The 19,489-nt window shown below is 48.1% G+C and overlaps 1 protein-coding gene across 4 annotated transcripts in view; it reads left to right on the forward strand.

Annotated features, from left to right (window-relative positions):
- The window catches only part of LOC105495709 (myosin XVIIIB), a 300,538-nt gene that overhangs the window by 35,835 nt on the left and 245,214 nt on the right, over positions 1 to 19,489 (forward strand). For all 4 annotated transcript variants that reach the window (XM_071080310.1, XM_071080312.1, XM_071080311.1 and 1 more), the window contains exons 8-11: positions 1,031 to 1,229; positions 4,225 to 4,367; positions 5,864 to 5,964; positions 9,740 to 9,803. In XM_071080310.1, coding sequence (XP_070936411.1) covers positions 1,031 to 1,229; positions 4,225 to 4,367; positions 5,864 to 5,964; positions 9,740 to 9,803 — 507 coding nt within the window. The remainder of the gene's footprint in view (positions 1 to 1,030; positions 1,230 to 4,224; positions 4,368 to 5,863; positions 5,965 to 9,739; positions 9,804 to 19,489) is intronic.

Raw genomic sequence — 19,489 nt, forward strand, 5'->3', positions numbered from 1 at the left:
TGAGCCGAGATGGCACCGTTGCACTCCAGCCTGGGCAACAGAGAGCAAAACTCCATCTCAAAACAAAAACAAAAAACAAAAGAACAACCAAGATGGGTGATTATCCTAGTTCACTAGTTGAAGGACATTTGTGTTGTTTTAGTTTTTGGTGATTTCGAATGTATAGTCAATATAACCAATGACATAGACGAATTTTTTGTGAACATACATTATTTCTTTAGGGTAAACACCTGGAGAGGGGTTGTGGGGTTGTGGAGAGGGGTAATGAGTGTGCATCTCACTGTAGAAGAAACTGCCAAGCTGTTTTCCATAGCGGCTGCATCATTCAGCATTCCCATTAGCATCATATGAGAATTCCAGTCACTCCTCATCTTCATCAAACTTGGTAGTGACTGTTAAATATTTTTTCAGCCATTGTAATAGGCATATAATGGTATCTCTTTGCAATTGGCTAGAATTTCCTTTATCCATTTTGTGTCACACTGTGCCCGAGTGCCTGCTGCATAGTAGACACTAATGGATTATTTTACTGAATGAAGTATGAATGAGTGGATGAAGCACATATGATTTCAGGTATCACCTAAATCTGTTACAGCAAATATGTAGCACACATACCACTAACTCCCCCATGTGCCGTTCCCTGTGTCCATGGCAGACATCACTAATCGTAATGGATAATTATGCCCTTGATCCAGCTGCCTCGCTTTAGGCAGATACTATGCGATGCTTTGAGTAACCAGTGAGATGAATCTTATGGATGAATGTAGCTCTCATTCAGGCCTCTAACTAACTAAAGAGGAGACCTAGGCTCAGAAAACAGGCATGGGTTGTCCAAGGACCCACAGGGCGCCAGGGGCAGAACTAGACACACAGGCTCGGCTCCTCCCAGTAGAGTAGGAAGGGAGGCAGGGACGCAGATCTGGAGGCAGGGACACAGATCTGGACCCTAGGCCTGGGGAGGGGCACTGTTTTAGAATGCTCCCTAGGCAATGGCTGGATGGGGTGACTGACACCTGTGATCTTCCTGCAGGTGCCCAAGGGCCGCCGGGATGGCCTGCCCGCCCACATTGGCTCCATGGCCCAGCGGGCATACTGGGCGCTGCTGAACCAGCGGAGAGACCAGAGCGTTGTGGCCCTGGGCCGGAGTGGGGCTGGGAAGACCACCTGCTGTGAGCAGGTCCTGGAACACCTGGTGGGGATGGCAGGCAGCGTGGATGGCAAGGTCTCAGGTATGGTGGTCTCTAGGTGACATGTAGAGTCGGGATCAGGACGGGGAGAGCTGGAAGGGGGTGCTGAGCTGCTCTTTCTTATATTCATTCAGCTAGCATTCACTGAGCACCAGATACATACAGACCCCATGCTTGCTACTGGGCAGGGCTATCCCTAGGTCACTGGGATATATTTGTTGAAATTAGAATAAGGTACTCCTTCTTCAAGATATTGATGGCTGTTTGCAGAACAGTCATCATACATGGACATTGTTAGAACTGGATACTTGACTGCCATCTGCTGGGAAATCATCCTAATATTCGTACACAAATCTACGAGAGTGCGATATGATTGAGGCACCCCAGGGATGTGGTGTCTTTGGGCAGTGCACAACCTGCTGAACTGAACAGAGGACTCGAAGAGTGAAGATTCAAGGACAGAGTCTACACTCATGAGGAGCTAATAGCCAGAGTGGAAACTGAACTGTACCTACGTTCAAACTTGAGTGTTCTTCAAAAAGTGCTGGCAGAGCAGGCTAGGGAAGAAACTCAGGGAGTGTAGAGGAGGGCTGCAGGAGGGCTTTTTCTAGGATGTGATATTTGACCTGAGCCTTAAAAAAAGAATACCAATTGGTCAGGCGCGGTGGCTCACGCCTACAGTCCAGCACTTTGGGAGGCCAAGGTAGGCGGATCACGAGGTCAGGAGATCGAGACCATCCTGGCTAACATGGTGAAACCCCGTCTCTATAAAAATACAAAAAATTAGCCGGGCATGGTGGCGGGCGCCTCTAGTCCCAGCTACTCGGGAGGCTGAGGCAGGAGAATGGCGTAAACCCGGGAGGCGGAGCTTGCAGTGAGCCGAGATCACACCACTGCACTCCAGCCTGTGAGACAGCAAGACTCTGTCTCAAAAAAAAAAAAAACAAAAAACCAATTAATAATAACAACTACAATATTAATAATGATCTTAGTAAATGCTTGCTGAAACCTATATTTCAGGCCCAATTCCAAGGATACTAACTTTATTATTATTATTATTATTATTATTATTGAGACAGGGTCTTACTCTGTCACCCAGGCTGGAGTGCAGTAGTGTGATCTCAGCTCACAGCAACCTTGACCTCCTAGGCTCAAGTGATCCTCCCACCTCAGCCTCCTGAGTAGCTGGGATTACAGGTACACGCCACCACCCTTGGCTATTTTTTTTTTTTTTTTTTTTTTTTTTGTAGAGATGGGGTTTCACCATGTCCAGGCTGGTTTAGAACCCCTGGGCTCTAGCGATCCACCCACCTCGGCCTTCCAATGTGCTAGGATTACAGGTGTGAGTCTTGTGTCCAGCCTGAACTTTTTTTTTTTTTTAATCTAAGACAGCCCTATAAGGTAGATGCTATTATTTAAATTTTATAGATTGAAGGCATTGAGATTCAGCTTGCCTGATGTCACACAGCAAATACTCCTAGAGCTGAGATTCAAACCTTGGCCTACTGGCTGTAGAGCTCTCACCATTGTGGCACTGTTCTCAGCTCTTTTTCATTATTGCATACTCTGAAAAGCCTTTTAAGACATTTATTCCCCTTAATCATTTCCCCTATGGTGAAATGTTAATACCACAGATAAGCCATATATTCCTTTATGTATATTTGTGTTTTATACATAAAAATTTTTTGTATACTTTTTTATATTTATACATATATAGAATATAAAATATATTTATACATACATAGAATATAAAATATATTTATACAAATATTTTTTATATTTAATTTTTTGTATAAATTTTTTTTTACTACCACTTCTAAGAATCAGTTTTTACTCATCTCAGGGACAATATCCTCCCATTGAGAATACATGATGCAGGCAATATTGTGTTTCTAATAATAACTATAATAATAGTTCCACCTTTGGAATATTTTCTAAGCATGTGACATTATTAAATCTTTTGGTCCTCGGCCGGGCGCGGTGGCTCACGCCTGTAATCCCAGCACTTTGGGAGGACGAGGTGGGCGCATCACAAGGTCAGGAAATTGAGACCATCCTGGCTAACGTGGTGAAACCCCGTCTCTGCTAAAAATACAAAAAACTTAGCCAGGCGTGGTGGCGGGCACCTATAGTCCCAGCTGCTCCGGAGGCTGAGGCAGGAGAATGGCGTGAACTACCACTGCACTGCACTCCAGCCTGGGCGACAGAGCAAGACTCTGTCTCAAAAACAAAACAAAAAAAAACCCCAAAACTTTTGGTCGTCATGACAGCCACATGAGGATTAGATTTAATTAGTCAATTAATTGTTTGATTATTAATTAATTATAAATAATTAATAATTAACTAGTTAATTTGTCCCAAATCAGGTAACCAGCAAAGGGAAGATCCTCAGTCTCTTCTAACCGCTTGGCTATACTGCTTCTCCACTAGGATTATTCCAATACTTTGCTGAACACCTACTTTACGTCTGGCTCATGCTAGAAACTGGAGATACACTGGGAAGAGGCACAGTCTCTCAGAATGTAGTTGTGCTGTGAATTGCATGCGTCTGAGGGTGGAAGTCAGGTCAGGCTGTATCCAGGTGCTTAGCACAGTGCTTGTTGCATTGTAGGTATGCAATGAATAGTAGTGGGGAGATTATAGGGCTTTGCAAGCCTGCTTCTAAGCTGTGAGTACAGGCCCCAGAATGTTATCCTCACCTCTTCCTAGGCTCCATTACGTCTGGGAAGCCCTAGGGCAGCCTCTGTTACCCAGATTGTGCCTATCCCTGGCCCTTCTAGATTGAGTCTTGTTTCCCCTACACCAGGGCTGGTAGTACATGGTCAGTCCAGCAATTGGTGCTCAGTGAAATGTATGTGGTTTATAGTTGGGTTGGGCAGGGAGTGGGTGGCAGGAAGCTCACAGGAAGCCCACAGGGGGCTGAGGCCAGGATGAGGACTGGCCCAAGCAGGGGCCATGGAAAAGGTGGACCTGTGCGAGGTGGGAGTGGCAATTCCCGGTCCATCAGTGACATGTGGCCCTATGCTGCCCCCAACAGTGGAGAAGATCCGAGCCACCTTCACTGTCCTCCGGGCCTTTGGGTCTGTGTCCATGGCTCACAGCTGCAGCGCCACCCGGTTCTCCATGGTGATGTCGCTGGACTTCAATGCTACCGGCCGCATCACAGCTGCTCAGCTCCAGGTGAGGCCTCTGGGGGGACGTGCAAGGGGGCCCTTGAGGCTGCTGTGTCTCTAGCCCCACTCAGTAGAGCCCACGCCTCCAGCTGGGACTCTAGGATGTGTCTGAAATGGTCATGGTGGTGGCTCACGCCTGTAATCCCAGCACTTTGGGAGGTCGAGGCGGGTGGATCACCCGAGGTCAGGGGTTTGAGACCAGCCCGACCAACATGGTGAAACCCTGTTTCTACTAAAATGCAAAAATTAGCTGGGCGTGGTTGCAGGTGCCTGTAATCTCAGCTACTCGGGAGGCTGAGGCAGGAGAATTGCTTGAACCCAGGAGGCGGAGGTTGCAGTGAGCCGAGATCGTGCCATTGCACTCCAGCGTGGGCAACAAGAAGGAAACTCCATCTCAAAAAAAAAAAAAAACTAATAATAATAATAATAAATAATGAAATGGTCATGGATCCCCTAAATGGGGCCAGTTGCTCCCCACCTCACTTGGTGCCCTGGAACATCCCTTCTGGAGCAAGCCAGCCCGTCTGTGCTTCGGACTCTCAGGGGAATGAAATATTCATGAGCAAATACAGAATTCAGCCTCTCATTAGCCAGGTCTTAAAAGTGCAAGTTGAAATTAAACAGACACTCGCCAGCCTTCCGCAACAGTCCGTGTGTGATGAACACATGGCCTGTTTGTTCCCATCTCCAAAATCACCTGTACCCCTCCCCGTCTCCCTCAAACGTCCTGCTTGAACAGAAAATAGGATTAGGTTATTAGAAGAGTTGTTTGTAAAGTGGCACTGGTATAATATCCAGACTCAAGGAAAACCCCTCCACGCCAAATAAGTTCCTTTTCTGTCCTGGCCCTGAAATCCTACCCTTAATCACTATTTGGGTTAAGGTATTAAAGGCTTCTATTAAAAAGGGAATATGTTGGAAGGTGGCCTCATTTGATCGTTACTACCAATTAAGGTACCTTTGATACCTTAATTGGAATGAATCTATTGCATTAGTTAATTTCCTAGGTGGACTCTGAATTAGTGAGATAAAGGATGAGAAGTTCTGATATGGAGGTTGCCAGCAAAATTTGGACCTGAAATGTTGACTCAAATAGTGGATCAGAGGCTGGGCACGGTGGCTCACGCCTGTAATCCCAGCACTTTGGGAGCCTGAGATGGGCGGATCACGAGGTCAGGAGATGGAGACCATCCTGGCTAACACGGTGAAACCCTGTGTCTACTAAAAATACAAAAAAATTAGCCGGGCATGGTGGTGGGCACCTGTGGTCCCAGCTACTTGGGAGGCTGAGGCGGGAGAATGGCGTGAACCCAGGAGGCAGAGCTTTCAGTGAGTCGAGATCACACCACTGTACTCCAGCCTGGGCAACAGAGCGCGACTCCATCTCAAAAAAAAAAAAAAAAAAAAGAGTGGATCAGAGTGGGGCACCCTGGGTAGCTGGGCATCAGGCATGTGCAGATGTACCCAAAGTGCTGACTGGGTGCCCCTCTTCTCTCCCTGCAGACAATGCTTTTGGAGAAGAGCCGTGTGGCGCGGCAGCCGGAAGGGGAAAGTAACTTCCAGGTTTTCTCCCAGATGCTGGCTGGATTGGACTTGGATCTCAGGTGAGCACTTGGGGCAGGTAGAGACAGCTGAGGGCAGTGCAACAAAGGGAACCTGTTCTTTGGGGGCCCAGCCTTAGCTTCTGCCCAGTACTGAGAGGCCATGGGACCCAGGGATTAGGAACATGGTCTCCGATTCCAGCTGCCTGGGTACACAGAGCTCATGGGCTGGGTGACTTTGGTCACATGTCATCCACCCTGAGCCTCGGTTTCTTCCTTTGTAATGTGGAAACAACACCTTTCTTAGACCTTATAGGACTGACTGAGATAATTTACATTCAGCTCTTTATAAATGCTGGGAGTCAAGGCTGTCTGCTGTGATAGTGGCATGTCAATACTGGTCCTGGCGGCAGTGTGGGAAGAGGGAGAGGGACAGCAGACCCCCACATCTTCCAGAAGTTTCTAAACTTTTGTGGGAGTTTTGGGTGTGTAGTAGGGTATGCCTACATGAGGTTCCTCAGGACAGACCTGCCGCTGAGTGGCGCAGTGAGCTGGGTAGTCAGGCAAGTCTCATCTTGGAGGGCTTCCTGGAGGAGGTGGCCTAAAAAGCCATCTCTGCCCTTCCCCAAATCTACAGGGCATCGTTACGCATGTGGCTTATGTGGCTTCCTCTCCCAGAGCCTTGGTTTCCTCCTCTGTTGGATGGATGGGCACGGTCCTCGTGAAGCTCCAGAGAGAGAGAAAATGGGTTTTCCCACATGAAGGGTGATAATTTGTGGTTACTGTGCTCTAATCTCATCACTGTTTGTTCCCCAGCCTTCCCTCCCCATCTGAAGGGCAGCCTCAACCTGTCCTGTGTGTCCTGGCTAAGGCTGGAGGGACAGCTGTAACCTGCAGAGAGAAGGCAGAGAAGAGAAGGAACTCCCACTTTTCAGAGTGATAGTAACTGAGCAGCAGGGAAACTTCTAGAAGGTCTTGGGAATCTGTAGGAGAACTTGGAGTAGGGTTGTATAGCAGAGTGACAAGGACCACCAACTCGAGGACAAGGCTGTGTGGATTTGTATGTTGGCTTTTCCACTTGTTGGCTGTGTGACCTTGAGCTAATGACTTCACCTCTCTGAGCCTGATTTTCCTTATCTACAAAAATAGATGTGACTATATCACAGTGTTGTGGTGAGAGTTAAAATATGAACAGGTAGACAATACTTTTTTTGGTTTGTTTTTTGTTGAGACGGAGTCTCACTCTGTCGCTCAGGCTGGAGTGCAGTGGTGCGATCTCGGCTCACTGCAAGCTCCGCCTCCCGGGTTCACACCATTCTCCTGCCTCAGCCTCCTGAGTAGCTGGGACTACAGGCGCCCGCCACCACGCCTGGCTAATTTTTTGTATTTTTAGTAGAGATGGGGTTTCACCTTGTTAACCAGGATGGTCTCAATCTCCTGACCTCGTGATCCACCCACCTCGGCCTCCCAAAGTGCTGGGATTACAGGCGTGAGCCACCACACCCAGCCAACAATACTTCTTAAAATAGTGCCCGGACATAGCGATTGCTTTGTGTGTGTTTTTTTGTTTTTGGAGGATTTGATCTGCCTTGATACCCCCGACAGGCCCTGACCAGGCCCTGACCAGGTCATCCAAAGGAATGACTTTGGATTCAGAGGGACATGGGTTTGATCCTGGCTTTGCCCCACATGGGCTTCTCTGAACCTTGATTTCTCCTTCTGTAAAATGGGTTCCTACTAGTGCCAACCCCGTAGGCATTTAAATGAGATCACATGTCAAGGCAGCAGGCGCCATGTGCGGTGCATAGTAACGGTGTAATGCGGGAAGGAATAGGTAGGTGGACCCTGAACATAGGAGTTTGAGCCCCACTTTCAGCCCCATGGCCTCACCTCTTGGGACCTCCATTTTCTCACCTCTCAGAACACTGAAGGACACACACATCACCCCTGTTCCAGCCCTGGAGCCCCACACTGGGGCTCTCTCTTCTGCACCCCATGGGTGGGGCTTGATTCTGGGGATAGAAGCATTGCCTGCTGGAGAGGGGGATTTGGAGGCTTACCCTGAGGTGGACCCAGGAAGGATGAGGCTCAACTGCGGCTAGCAGAGGATGCCCGACCTCCACTCCCAGCCAGGCCCAGGCCGGGGGCCCTCCATGCTGGAGGCATCCTTATTGAGTTTGGCATCCTTAGGAACTGGGCCAAAGCTGTGTCTGAGAGGAAAGGGCTGCCTAGATGAGTTTCAGGGACCCCAAGGGAGTAAAGTGCTTGGAGCAACTCAGCCCCCTCAGGGAGTCATTGTCATTCTGAAGGTTCCTTGTTAATCCCCAAGTTACTTCCCTTTCTCTACCTCTGCCACTGCCAACTTGGTCCCTCACCGACATGGAAGCTTCCAAAGGTCAAAATCTGGTTCCCACTTGCCCAAATGTCCTTTCTCCCCACTCATGTGGCAAACTCCTAGTCATCCTTCAAAACCCTACTCCAAATCCCTTTTTAAGAGGAGCAGCGTCTGATTCTTGCTCCTCGGTTTCTCCTTTCTACCATTTTGGTGCCTGGTATATGCTTCTGGTTCAAAAACCTGCCAGTGCAGGTCTCCCTTCCTCACCAGATGGACTGGGAGATCTTTGAATCAGGGGCCCTGTTGTCCTTCTTTCTGCCTTCCCAGTACCTCGCACAGGGCTTGGCACCAGGTAGATGCTTCTTAATTATTTGTCAGATTGAATTTCCAGTGAACGGAAGAGAGTGTCAGGAAAACAGAGCTCTTACTCCGTGCCAGCCCGGCAGTGTACAATATCTCATTTAATCCTGGGAGGCAAGAAGAGGTAGGGAGCCCATTTTACAGATAAGGAAATGTGAGTTGCAGAGAAGAGAATTACCTTGTCTGCCACATAGCAGCACTGGGGTTGGACTTGAAGCCTAGCTGGTAAGAGTCCTTCCAAGTCACGAGGCAGAGAGGGGTGTGGGGTCTGTAGAGAATCTAGGGAGAGGACACTGAAGGCCTCAGAACCAGACAAGCTGGCTGGAGACTGATGAGTAACCCTCGACCCTTTCCAGGAACCAATTTGAGCCCACATGGGGATTGGGGATCCTAGGCCGGGCTCTACAGTGCTTTTGTGAGTAGAGAGTGTGATTCGAAGGGGCAGGGGGCATAGCCGTACCCACCCCGCCTTTGGCTTGCATTCCTCAAGCCTGCAAAAGTGGGTGGCCTATCTGCAGGTCTCACTCTCGAGGAGCCTGCAGGTTGAACATGGGAAGGAGCCTTAAACATCGTGTTGCTTCATAAAGTGCAGACTGAGGCCGGGAGAGGCGCACATGGCAGGATAGCGGGAGTCTGGGCTGGAAGGGCCAGCAGACCTCAGCTCAGCTTCTGGCTGCGTGTCTGCTAGCTGTGAAGGTCTGAGCAGGTACCCACTCTCAGTGCCTCTGTTTTGTCAACGGTGAAATGGAAATAATTGTACCGATGGAGTGGGGCTGTCATGAGTCATGTTAGAACTTAACGTGCCGCAAGGGCTCATTCGTGTTGACTGTTTCAATATCATCCTTAAGTGAGGCCACCCAGCTGATTAGAAGATCTGGGGTTAGTCTCTGCTCTCCTGATTTTCCTCTACAACCCTTTCTCCTGGGATTTCCTGGCTTTTAGGAAGGGCCAAGGGAGGGCTATGCTTGAGGAATATTTGGGAGATCGAAGATGTCCCAGGGCAGAGTTAGTGGGGCCAAGGCCAGGGACAGTCCCTGGGGTGTCTGGGTAGTTGCATGGAGCCCCACACACTGTGACGACCACCTGCCCTGCCAGGCCTGGTGTGAACAGCCCACTGACTCCTGGTTCCTTCTGTGCTTCCAGGACGGAGCTGAACCTGCACCAGATGGCAGATAGCAGCTCCTTTGGCATGGGCGTGTGGTCCAAGGTAAGGAGGAGGTCCCTCAGGGGTGGGATGTGAGTCCGTGTCCCTGGGGCCAGATGGGAGGGTGATGAGGAGTCGCCGTGCAGCTTGTCTCCTTTGGTACTGGGGTTCATAGTTGGCAAGGGTTGGTCATGTGGAAGAGTCAGGGGCTGTCTTTGTAGGGTCTGGGCTTGTTGGGTAAAGGAGACTCGGACAAATAAAGGAAACCAGACGTAGCATACCTTAGAGGTAGGATTAGGGCCCTGGAATCAGTCTAGTTCAAGCCCCAGCTCTGATACTTATTAAGCAGGTGAACCTCAGGCATGGACCTTAATCTCCCGGGAGGTCTGTCTCTTCTTCAGTACAATAATGATAGTAGCAGTATCTGCCTCATAGGGTTGTTGTGAGGGTGAAATGAAATGATGTGTATAACGTGCTTGGAACAGGGCTTGGCCTAAATCAATCAATAGGGTGCTCTTTGTCAATACTACTGGTGGTTAACTTGGGTAGGTGCACTCAGAGATGGTTTCGTGACGAATATAGTCTATGAGTGGGGCCGAGAGGTATTTCATTGTTTAAAAAAGCAAATGGTTCACTGGTTTGATATTTTATTATTCAATTATTTTAACCATTGTTTTCTCCCTTCTCTCCCAAATACCTTCACCACCACCTATGCTGGGCCTGTGTTGTGTTAGGTGTATGCTTCTGCTAAGTGCTACGAGTATGGTCCTCATCCAAGAATTTTTACTTTAGCAGGAGGCACAGACTTGGAAATTAATGCAATCATGTGAGACAAAATATGTCAGAGGTTGCACGAAATGTTGCAGGCACCACAGGATAGCTGATAGAGCTACTTGGCCTTTGCCAGGGAAGACTTCTTAGCCAAGGGAACATTTGGCCTGGGTTTTGAAGGATGAATAGGAGTTCATCAGCTGGGGGGAATTAGCTAATTTCCACTCCAAAGCCTCTTTTCAAACATACATGTCTGGGAAACAAATAGTGCTAGAATAATTGGATATCTTGGTGCAAAAAAAAAAAAAAATCCATCCATATTTCACATGATATACTAAAATTAACAAAAAAAAAAATCACAGATCTAATTGTAAAACTTCAAACCACAAAATTTCTAGAAGAAAAGTGAGAAAAATCTCTGTAACCCTGAGCTGGGCAAAGATTTCTTAAATGAGACATCAAAATCCCAGTCCATAAGATTATCATTAACTTTATCAAAAGGATAGTAGCAGTATCTGCCTCATAGGGTTGTTGTGAGGGTGAAATGAAATGATGTGTATAACGTGCTTAGAACAGAGCTTGGCCTAAATCATCTGCTCTCTGAAAGACACTATTACTATGAAAAGCAAGCCACCGACTGGGAGGAAATATTTGCAAATCACTTATCTGATAAAGGATTTTTATCTAGAATATCAAAGTAATTCTCAAAACTCATAAATGAAACAACCCAATAAAAAAGATGGGCAAAAGATGGAATGTACAAAAAAAGCATAAATGGATGGCAACTAAGCACATGAAAATATGCTCAACATCATTGGTCATTAAAGAAATTCAGCCGGTGCAGTGGCTCATGCCTGTAATCCCAGCATTTTGGGAGGCCGAGGCAGGCAGATCACCTGAGGTCAGGAGTTTGAGACCAGTCTGGCCAACATAGAGAAACCCTGTCTCTACTAAAAATACAAAAAATTAGGCTGGGGGCGGTGGCTCACACCTGTAATCCCAGCACTTTTGGAGGCCGAGGCAGGCAGATCATGAGGTCAGGAGATCGAGACCATCCTGGCTAACGAGGTGAAACCCGTCCCTATTAAAAATACAAAAAATTAGCCGGGCATGGTGGTGGGTGCCTGTAGTCCCAGCTACTTCGGAGGCTGAGGCAGGAGAGTGGTGTGAACCGGGGAGACGGAGCTTGCAGTGAGCCGAGATGGCGCCACTGCACTCCAGCCTGGGAGACAGCGAGACTCCATCTCAAAAAAAAAAAACAACAAAAAAACCATACACACACACACACACACACACACACATACACACACACACAAATTAGCTAAGCATGGTGGCACACCCCTGTAGTTCCAGCTACTCAGGAGGCTGAGGCAGGAGAATTACTTGAACCCAGGAGGCAGAGCTTGCAGTGAGCAGAGATCGTGCGGCTGCACTCCAGCCTGGGAGACAGAGTGAGACTCCATCTCAAACAACAACAACAACAACAACAACAACAACAACAACAACAACAACAAAAACGAAAGGAAAAAAGTTGCTAGGCATGCACGTGCACACACACACTCTCTTACACATTGCTGAGTATTATCCACAGAGTTTCTAATTCAGTAGCTCTGGGTGAGGCCTGAGAATGTGCATTTCTCACAAGTTCCCAGGCAATGCTGATGCTGCTGGTCCAGGGACCCTGCTTGGAGAGCCACTGTTGTACAGTCTGTTTCTGCACTGGGTGAGGTGATGTGTCTGCCCCGTCTGAACCCTGGGGGCTAATCTTATAAGTATGTCCCAAATATTATATGGGCAAGCCTGGAGAGTTGGGGGCATATCAGAGAGGCTGCCTGGAAGAGGTGACCAAGAGCTGGCCATGAGAATGAGAATGACATTTCTTTCATTGTCAAAACTCAGACATGAAACAAGCTGGAATGAGAATGAAATTAACAGATGCAACAAGGCTGGCATTCTTGCTAAACCAAATATTGGGGGGGCACCCTCTTATTCGGGGGACTCTGCAGTCTGTTCTTTTTTCATACCCTTTCCCCCATGATTTGGGGTGATTAGGAGCCCAGACCTCGACCTTGAAGGCAAGAGATGAGAAATGACCTCAGCACTGATTTTTCTCATTCGTTTAATGAGCTTTGGCCAAATATATCCATTTGAATCAGCAAAAGAGTTGTTTTTTATTTTCCTATTGTTTTTGAGAAGGAAAAGGGCCCAAGCGGGGGCCCTCTGAGCTTTCCCCAACCTGACCTGTTTGTTAACAGTCTGCATAAAGCCATTGGTCACAGCGTGAATTCGTGTCAAAGAAGCGTTTGAAGTGGTTTGCTTTTTTTTCTCTTTATTTCTGAGGGGCATTTTTTAGACCAATTGATTTGCAGGAACTGGTAGGGTGTTTCTTTGTTCTCTCTCTGCTACCTGGCAGGTATCAGGAGAATGTTTGGTCTGTTCTTTCAGGAGAAAAATAAAGTCTGAAAATTCGTTGGTCTTTGATACAAGCCTGGGCCCGTTACTGGGGTTGAGTAGGCCAGGTACAGCTTCATTAAGGAAATCTGGTGATCAGGATATGCCCCCCAATAATGGGAGCTGCTAAGTCCCCATGGCTGTCCAATGTCAGCTCTTCTTCTTCTTCTTCCTTCTTTCTTTTTCTTTTTCTTCTTTCTTCTTCCTTCTCCTTCCTTCTCCTCCTCCTCCTCCTCCTCCTCCTCCTCCTCCTCCTCCTCCTCCTCCTCCTCCTCCTTCATCATCAAGGATGGCAGCATTGGGCAAGTTGGGGAGGGCAAAGCCTCAATGGCCCATGGGGAGGGCTTGGCCTGCTCCTGTTTTTTAAAAACAAAACGAAACAAAACAAATCTAATTTACGGTTGGGCACAGTGGCTCATGCCTGTAATCCTAGCACTTTGGGAGGCTGAGGTGGGCGGATTACCTGAGGTCAGGAGTTCGAGACCAACCTGGCCAACATGGTGAAACCCTGTCTGTACTAAAAATACAAAAATTAGCCGGGTGTAGTGGCATGTGCCTGTAATCCCAGCTACTCGGGAGGCTGAGGCAGGAGAATCTCTGGAACCCAGGAGGCAGAGGCTGCAGTGAGCCAAGATCACACCACTGCACTCCAGCCTGAGTGACAAAGCGAGCGAGATTCTGTCCCAAGAAAAAAATAAAAAACAAAAACCGAAATTACTACATACTTCCTATAGAGAAATCAGAAAAAAAAGAAAGGCAAAACCAAAAACCAGAATACACGCACACACTCAAGCAAACCAGAAAACAAGCGCCATTCACTTCACCACCCTGAGAAACCCACTGGTCCTATACCTGCAGATGTTCTTCCAGTATTTTTCCTACAAATATTTTACATAATTCATAACACACTGTATATCATTAAAACTTTCTGACCGGGCACGGTGGCTCGTGCTTGTAATCCCAGCACTTTGGGTGGCCAAGGCGGGCGGATCACCTGAGGTCAGGAGTTCGAGACCAGCCGGATTGTTATGGTGAAACCCCGTCTCTACTAAAAATACAAAAATTAGCCGGGCATGGTGGCAGGCGCCTGTAATCTCAGCTACTCAGGAGGCTGAGGCAGGAGAATCGCTTGAACCCGGGAGGCAGAGGTTTCAGTGAGCCGAGATTGTGCCACTGCACTCCAGCCTGGGCGACAGCATGAGACTCCGTTTCAAAAACAAAACAAAACAAAACAAAACACACACACACACACACACACACACACACACACACACACACACACACACAACTTTCACAAACATTAAAAGACATGGTTCCCTGAACTGCTGTTTCCCTAATATTGTCCATTTACATGGTTTTAAACCTTTTTGTGGTTCTTAGTGATAAGGTGATAAATATCTTTGGGCGTCCGGCTTGCATTACCGTCTCAGACTCCCAAACCTCCGTCTAAGCAGATGTCTCCAGTTATCTTTCCTGTTGTCTCCTTGGTAACAATCTCCCATCTCTGATCACACTGTTTATTTATGATTTGTCTCCCCTCGGCCCTAAGTTCCGTGAGGGTGGGAGTCTCACTTGTCTTGATCCCTCCTGAATAGACAAGGGCTAGCATTCAGCCAGGCATACAGCAAGTGCTCAATAAACGTGTGTTGAGTGAATAAATGAACGAGCATGCCCAACTCACCACCACTTAACTAAAATCACATCTTTTCAATTTTCAAATCGTTTGCTACTGTGGTCATCTGAGATGGGTTAATTACACTTTATTTTCTCCCCAGTATCATTTCACTAGGTCTTTAGGGATCTCATGTCTGCCTTTGAACCCACTCCTTGGATCCTGGGAGCTGGGGCAGTTGCTGGGAATCTCAGAGGACCCAGAGAAGGGAATTAGAAACCCTGGGGATCCCATCCCTCAGTCATTGTGGGCAGCCTGGGGTCCTCAAATCTGGGCTGAGTAGTACTGTGTACCCAGCTCAGTGGGTGAACACACTTAACCCCACCATCAATGGCTCTTGTTTGGGGATGGTCGCTAGAAGCTCATTGTCAATGGATATTTGTTGATCTTATTAGATGCCAGGTATTGGCACACAGAAATAACTCCACTGGGTCTCACCCATCAAGTGACTCACTTTTGGGAGGTGGTGGTGGGCTGCCATGTCTACATCAACAGATCATTCCAAGCTGGAGAGATATGTGCCTGAGTGGAGGTGTATGTCGGCTGAGGCCAAGCTGGGAGGAGGAAAGGCATATCAGGGAGGGCTGCCTGGAGGAGGCAACTATGAGCTGGAGCTGGACTGAGAGTGAATTAGACAGTTTCAGGGAGGCCAGCATTCTGGCTACACTGAGCACCTCATGCAAAGGTAAACATGAGTGGCCAGTCAAAGCAAGGACCCCAGGGTAAAAGTGCGGAGACCCCCAGCGTGGCACTGGCCAGGTCCTCGGAGGCTGCCTGTACCCGGTGACTGCCAGTTTCTCCTCTTAGTCCTCACACTGCGCCCTCACTGCCTGCCACATTTCAGCTTGTAAATGGAACTTACTTGAGAACTGCCAAGCACCAGGATACATTTGAAATCACAAAGCTTTCATATTATTTTCTTCTTCTCTATAATTTCTTTTTTGTAACCTAGCCTAATTTTTTAAAAATGTGCCCAGCAGCAGTGGTAATAATAATAATAATAATAATAATAATAATAATAATCCTTGCCACCCAGCAGTTTGCTTCTGGCTGTCACATTCCAGGCCTTGGCCCGAGGCACATTTATTTTTTATGACCCAGTTGTCAACTGTGGGGGAATGGTGCTCAAATGGAAGGATAAGGAATTATTCGTGCCAGGGGCTCTGCCAGGAGCTTTCTTTTACTTAATTCTCTCAGTGGTTCTTTAAATAAGGAATTATGATCACATCTGTTTTTTTCAGGAGAAGTATCCAGGCTCAGAGAGGTGAAGCTGCTTGCCCAAAGGCACACAGCTTTTAAGTGGTGGAGGCAGGACTGGGATCCAGGTTGGCCTGACTTTAAATTTGGTACTTTCGTTCTTCCCACTGTCATCTCAGATCACGATGCAGATCGTGGCTGAAGACAGTGTGCTCTGAGGTCTGGTCCACGTGCTCTCTTGGGGGGGGGGTCACTTAACTTCTCTTAGCCTCAGTTTTTCACCTGTGGGATGGGTAGAGCAACACCCTTGGATGACACCAAGGACTGGGGGCCCTTCCCCATATGGGTAGCCTTGCGGAAGTAACTTCACCTCTCTGAGTCTCCATTTCCTCCTCTGTCGGCTGGAGAGACCCAGCCTGCCTCATGGGGAAAAAGCGCCCAGTACAACAGAATATGTGCTCAATGGACACTTTCTCTCCTCTCCACTTCAATGGACTCTCGATGCTGAGATAAGAAGTGGATTGGTGAGATGCTGAGCAATGGGTAGGGCGGCTCCTGGCTGTGGACCGACACCTGTCCTGCCCTCCCTGCAGTGTCCATGAGGTTCACCCACCTGTGCAGGCACCCACGTGATGTTCCTTTTGAGATGCACTGAATCAGTGTTTAGCATTTTCCTCCCTGAGTTAGCTCCTGGTCCGGGAGGCAGAGGGGTGAAAATCCTCGGGCAGGTTGGTTGTAGGAACCAGGAGGCCCACCTGGCCCTGGGGAAGAGAGGGTTGGTGCACCTCCCCATGAATCAGAGTTGGGCCCAGGCCTGCCTGAGACCCCTTATTGTGCCCGTAACCAGAGGGAGGATGCCCAGGTGCTAGTCCCCTCTGCCAGGGAGGTCACCAGGAGCTCCATCAGAGGACAGCTCCCAGCCACAAACCATGGCTCCTCAGGACCCTTTGCTCTGCAGAAGAGACCTGCACCACCAGCCTGTGCAGAGTTCTTAGCACCCAAATGCACTGGGTTCCCCCAATCCCCTATCCTTCCACTTGGAGACCCCTCTTGCTTCCTGGCACCTGCTTTGCCTCACTCGTTCTGTTTACCCTTTATGATTTGCTCCATAACCAACTCCTTCTAGGAAGCCTCTCATCCTTCCAGTCAGGTCCTTTACCCCTGCCCAATGTCTCCCAGTCCATGGCATGTGCTCTGTGTGTCATGTCTTTGCACACCTGTCCCCTTCAGTGGACTGGGAGCCCTTTGAGGGCAAGGTCATACCTGATTAGCTTGTTATAGAGTATGGAGCATCAACTTGGGCAGCAATGGGGAATGGTGTTTCTGGAAGGTGGAACAGCCTAGGTGAAGCCTTGGAGGGAAAGAGGCAGTAGTGAGTGGAAACCACCGTTTATTGAGTACCACTGTGTGCTGGCCACTGTGCTGGGTGCTTTACACACATAAACTCATGTAGTCCTCAGAGCAGCCCTGGGAGGATGCTAAGATATGATTTCCATTTCATTTGTTTATTTTGTTTGAGACAGGGTCTTGTTCTGTCATCCAGGATGGAGTACAGCAGTGTGATTATCGCTCACTGCAGCCTTGAACTCCTTGACTCAAGTAATTCTCCTGGTTCAGCCTCCCAAGTAGCTGGGGCTACAAGCACATGTCACCATACCTGGATAATTTTTATATATTTTTTATAGACAAAGGGTCTTGCTACGTTGCCCAGGCTGGTCTTGAACTCCTAGACATAAGTGATCCTTCCACCCTGGCCTCTCAAAGCACTAGGATGACAAGCATGAGCCACCACACCTGGCCTTATTTCCTCTTTGAAGAAGTGGAAACTGAGCCTCTATGCACAGGCAAGGGACTTTTGCAGAGTTGCACGGTTGGGAGTGCAGAGTCTAGAGGGCGTCCAGCTCTGTCTGACTCCAAATCCAAACCTGGCCTCTCTCTGAATTGTAGGAATCTCCTGGGTGCTCTAAACTCAGCCTGGTTTAATGGAGAGAGAACATTTTGGATTTTATTTTCTTTTACTAAATTACCTGCAGACTTTGATTGACCTTGAGACTTTACCTCAGACAAACCCTGGGCATCTTACAATTTGAATATTTTTATCCATTGATTTTTAAAAATTGAGGTAAAACACAAAGTATATGAAGTATGCTAATTCTAAGTGTACAATTTGATGTTTATATTGTCTCGTTCTCTCTCTTTTTTTTTTTTTTTTTGAGATGGAGTCTCACTCTGTCGCCCAGGCTGGAGTGCAGTGGTGCGATCTCAGCTCACTGCAAACTCCATCTCCCGGGTTCACGCCTTTCTCCCACCTCAGCCTCCTGAGTAACTGGAACTACAGGTGCCCGCCACCACACCAGGCTAATTTTTTGTATTTTTTGTAGAGACGGGGTTTCACTGTGTTAACCAGGATGGTCTCGATCTCCTGACCTTGTGATCCACTCACCTCGGCCTCCCAGAGTGCTGGGATTACAGGCCACCCCGCCCGGTCTCTCTCTCTCTCTCTCTCTCTTTCGCCCAGGCTGGAGTGCAGTGGTGTGATCATGGTTCACTGCAACCTTGATTTCCTAGGCTCAAGCAATTGTCCTGCCTCAGCTTCCCAAGTAGCTGGGACTACAGGCTCATGCCACCATGCCTGGCAGATTTTTAATTTTATTGTAGAAACAGGGTCTCACTCTGTTGCCCAGGCTAGTCAACTCCTCCCACCTCAGCCTCCCAAAGTGCTGGGATTACAGGCATGAGCCACCACAGCTGGCTAATGTTAATATTATTATTATTATAATAATTATTATTATTATTTGAGACGGAGTCTCACTCTGTCACCCAGGCTAGAGTGCAGTGGCTCGATCTCGGCTCACTGCAAGCTCTGCCTCCCAGGTTCATGCCATTCTCCTGCCTCAGCCTCCCGAGTAGCTGAAACTACAGGCTCCGGCTACCACGCCTGGCTAATTTTTTGTATTTTTTTTTTTTTTTTTTTTTTTTAGTAGAGATGAGGTTTCTTCACTGTGTTAGCCAGGATGGTCATGATCTCCTGACCTTGTGATTGCCTGCCTCGGCCTCCCAAAGTGTTGGGATTACAGGCGTGAGCCACCGCACCTGGCCCAATGTTAGTAATTATTAAACACACACCAGCAACTATCCTCCATATCAAGATACAGAACATTCCTCATTCCATCAAAGGCTCCTTTGAGCCCCCTCCCAGGCAATCTCCATCGGAGGTACCCATCTCACTTCAGATTCATTGTCCCGACTTCTCTTACCATACGCTAGTTTCGCCCATTCTTGAACTTCACATAAACAGAAGCACACAGGATGCAGGCTTTTGTGCCTGGCTTCTTTGACTCAACATTAGGTCTGTGAGATGCCTATATGTGGCTGCGTGTGGCTTGTTCTTTTTTATTGCTGTGTAGCGCCCCATCGCTGTGCTCTGGGTATACCACTCTTTGTGGCTTCCTTCTCCTGCTGATAGACGTTTGGGTTGTCAGTTGACTTATTCCATTCACTTGACTTATTTCTATTTTCATGAATTTTTTTTTTTTTTTTTTTTTTCTGAGACAGTGTCTCGCTCTGTCGCCCAGGCTGGAGTGCAGTGGCGAGATCTCGGCTCACTGCAAGCTCTGCCTCCCGGGTTCCTGCCATTCTCTTGCCTCAGCCTCCCGAG

Source organism: Macaca nemestrina, chromosome 15, assembly GCF_043159975.1.
Source record: "Macaca nemestrina isolate mMacNem1 chromosome 15, mMacNem.hap1, whole genome shotgun sequence".
In the NCBI taxonomy this organism is placed as follows: domain Eukaryota; kingdom Metazoa; phylum Chordata; class Mammalia; order Primates; family Cercopithecidae; genus Macaca; species Macaca nemestrina.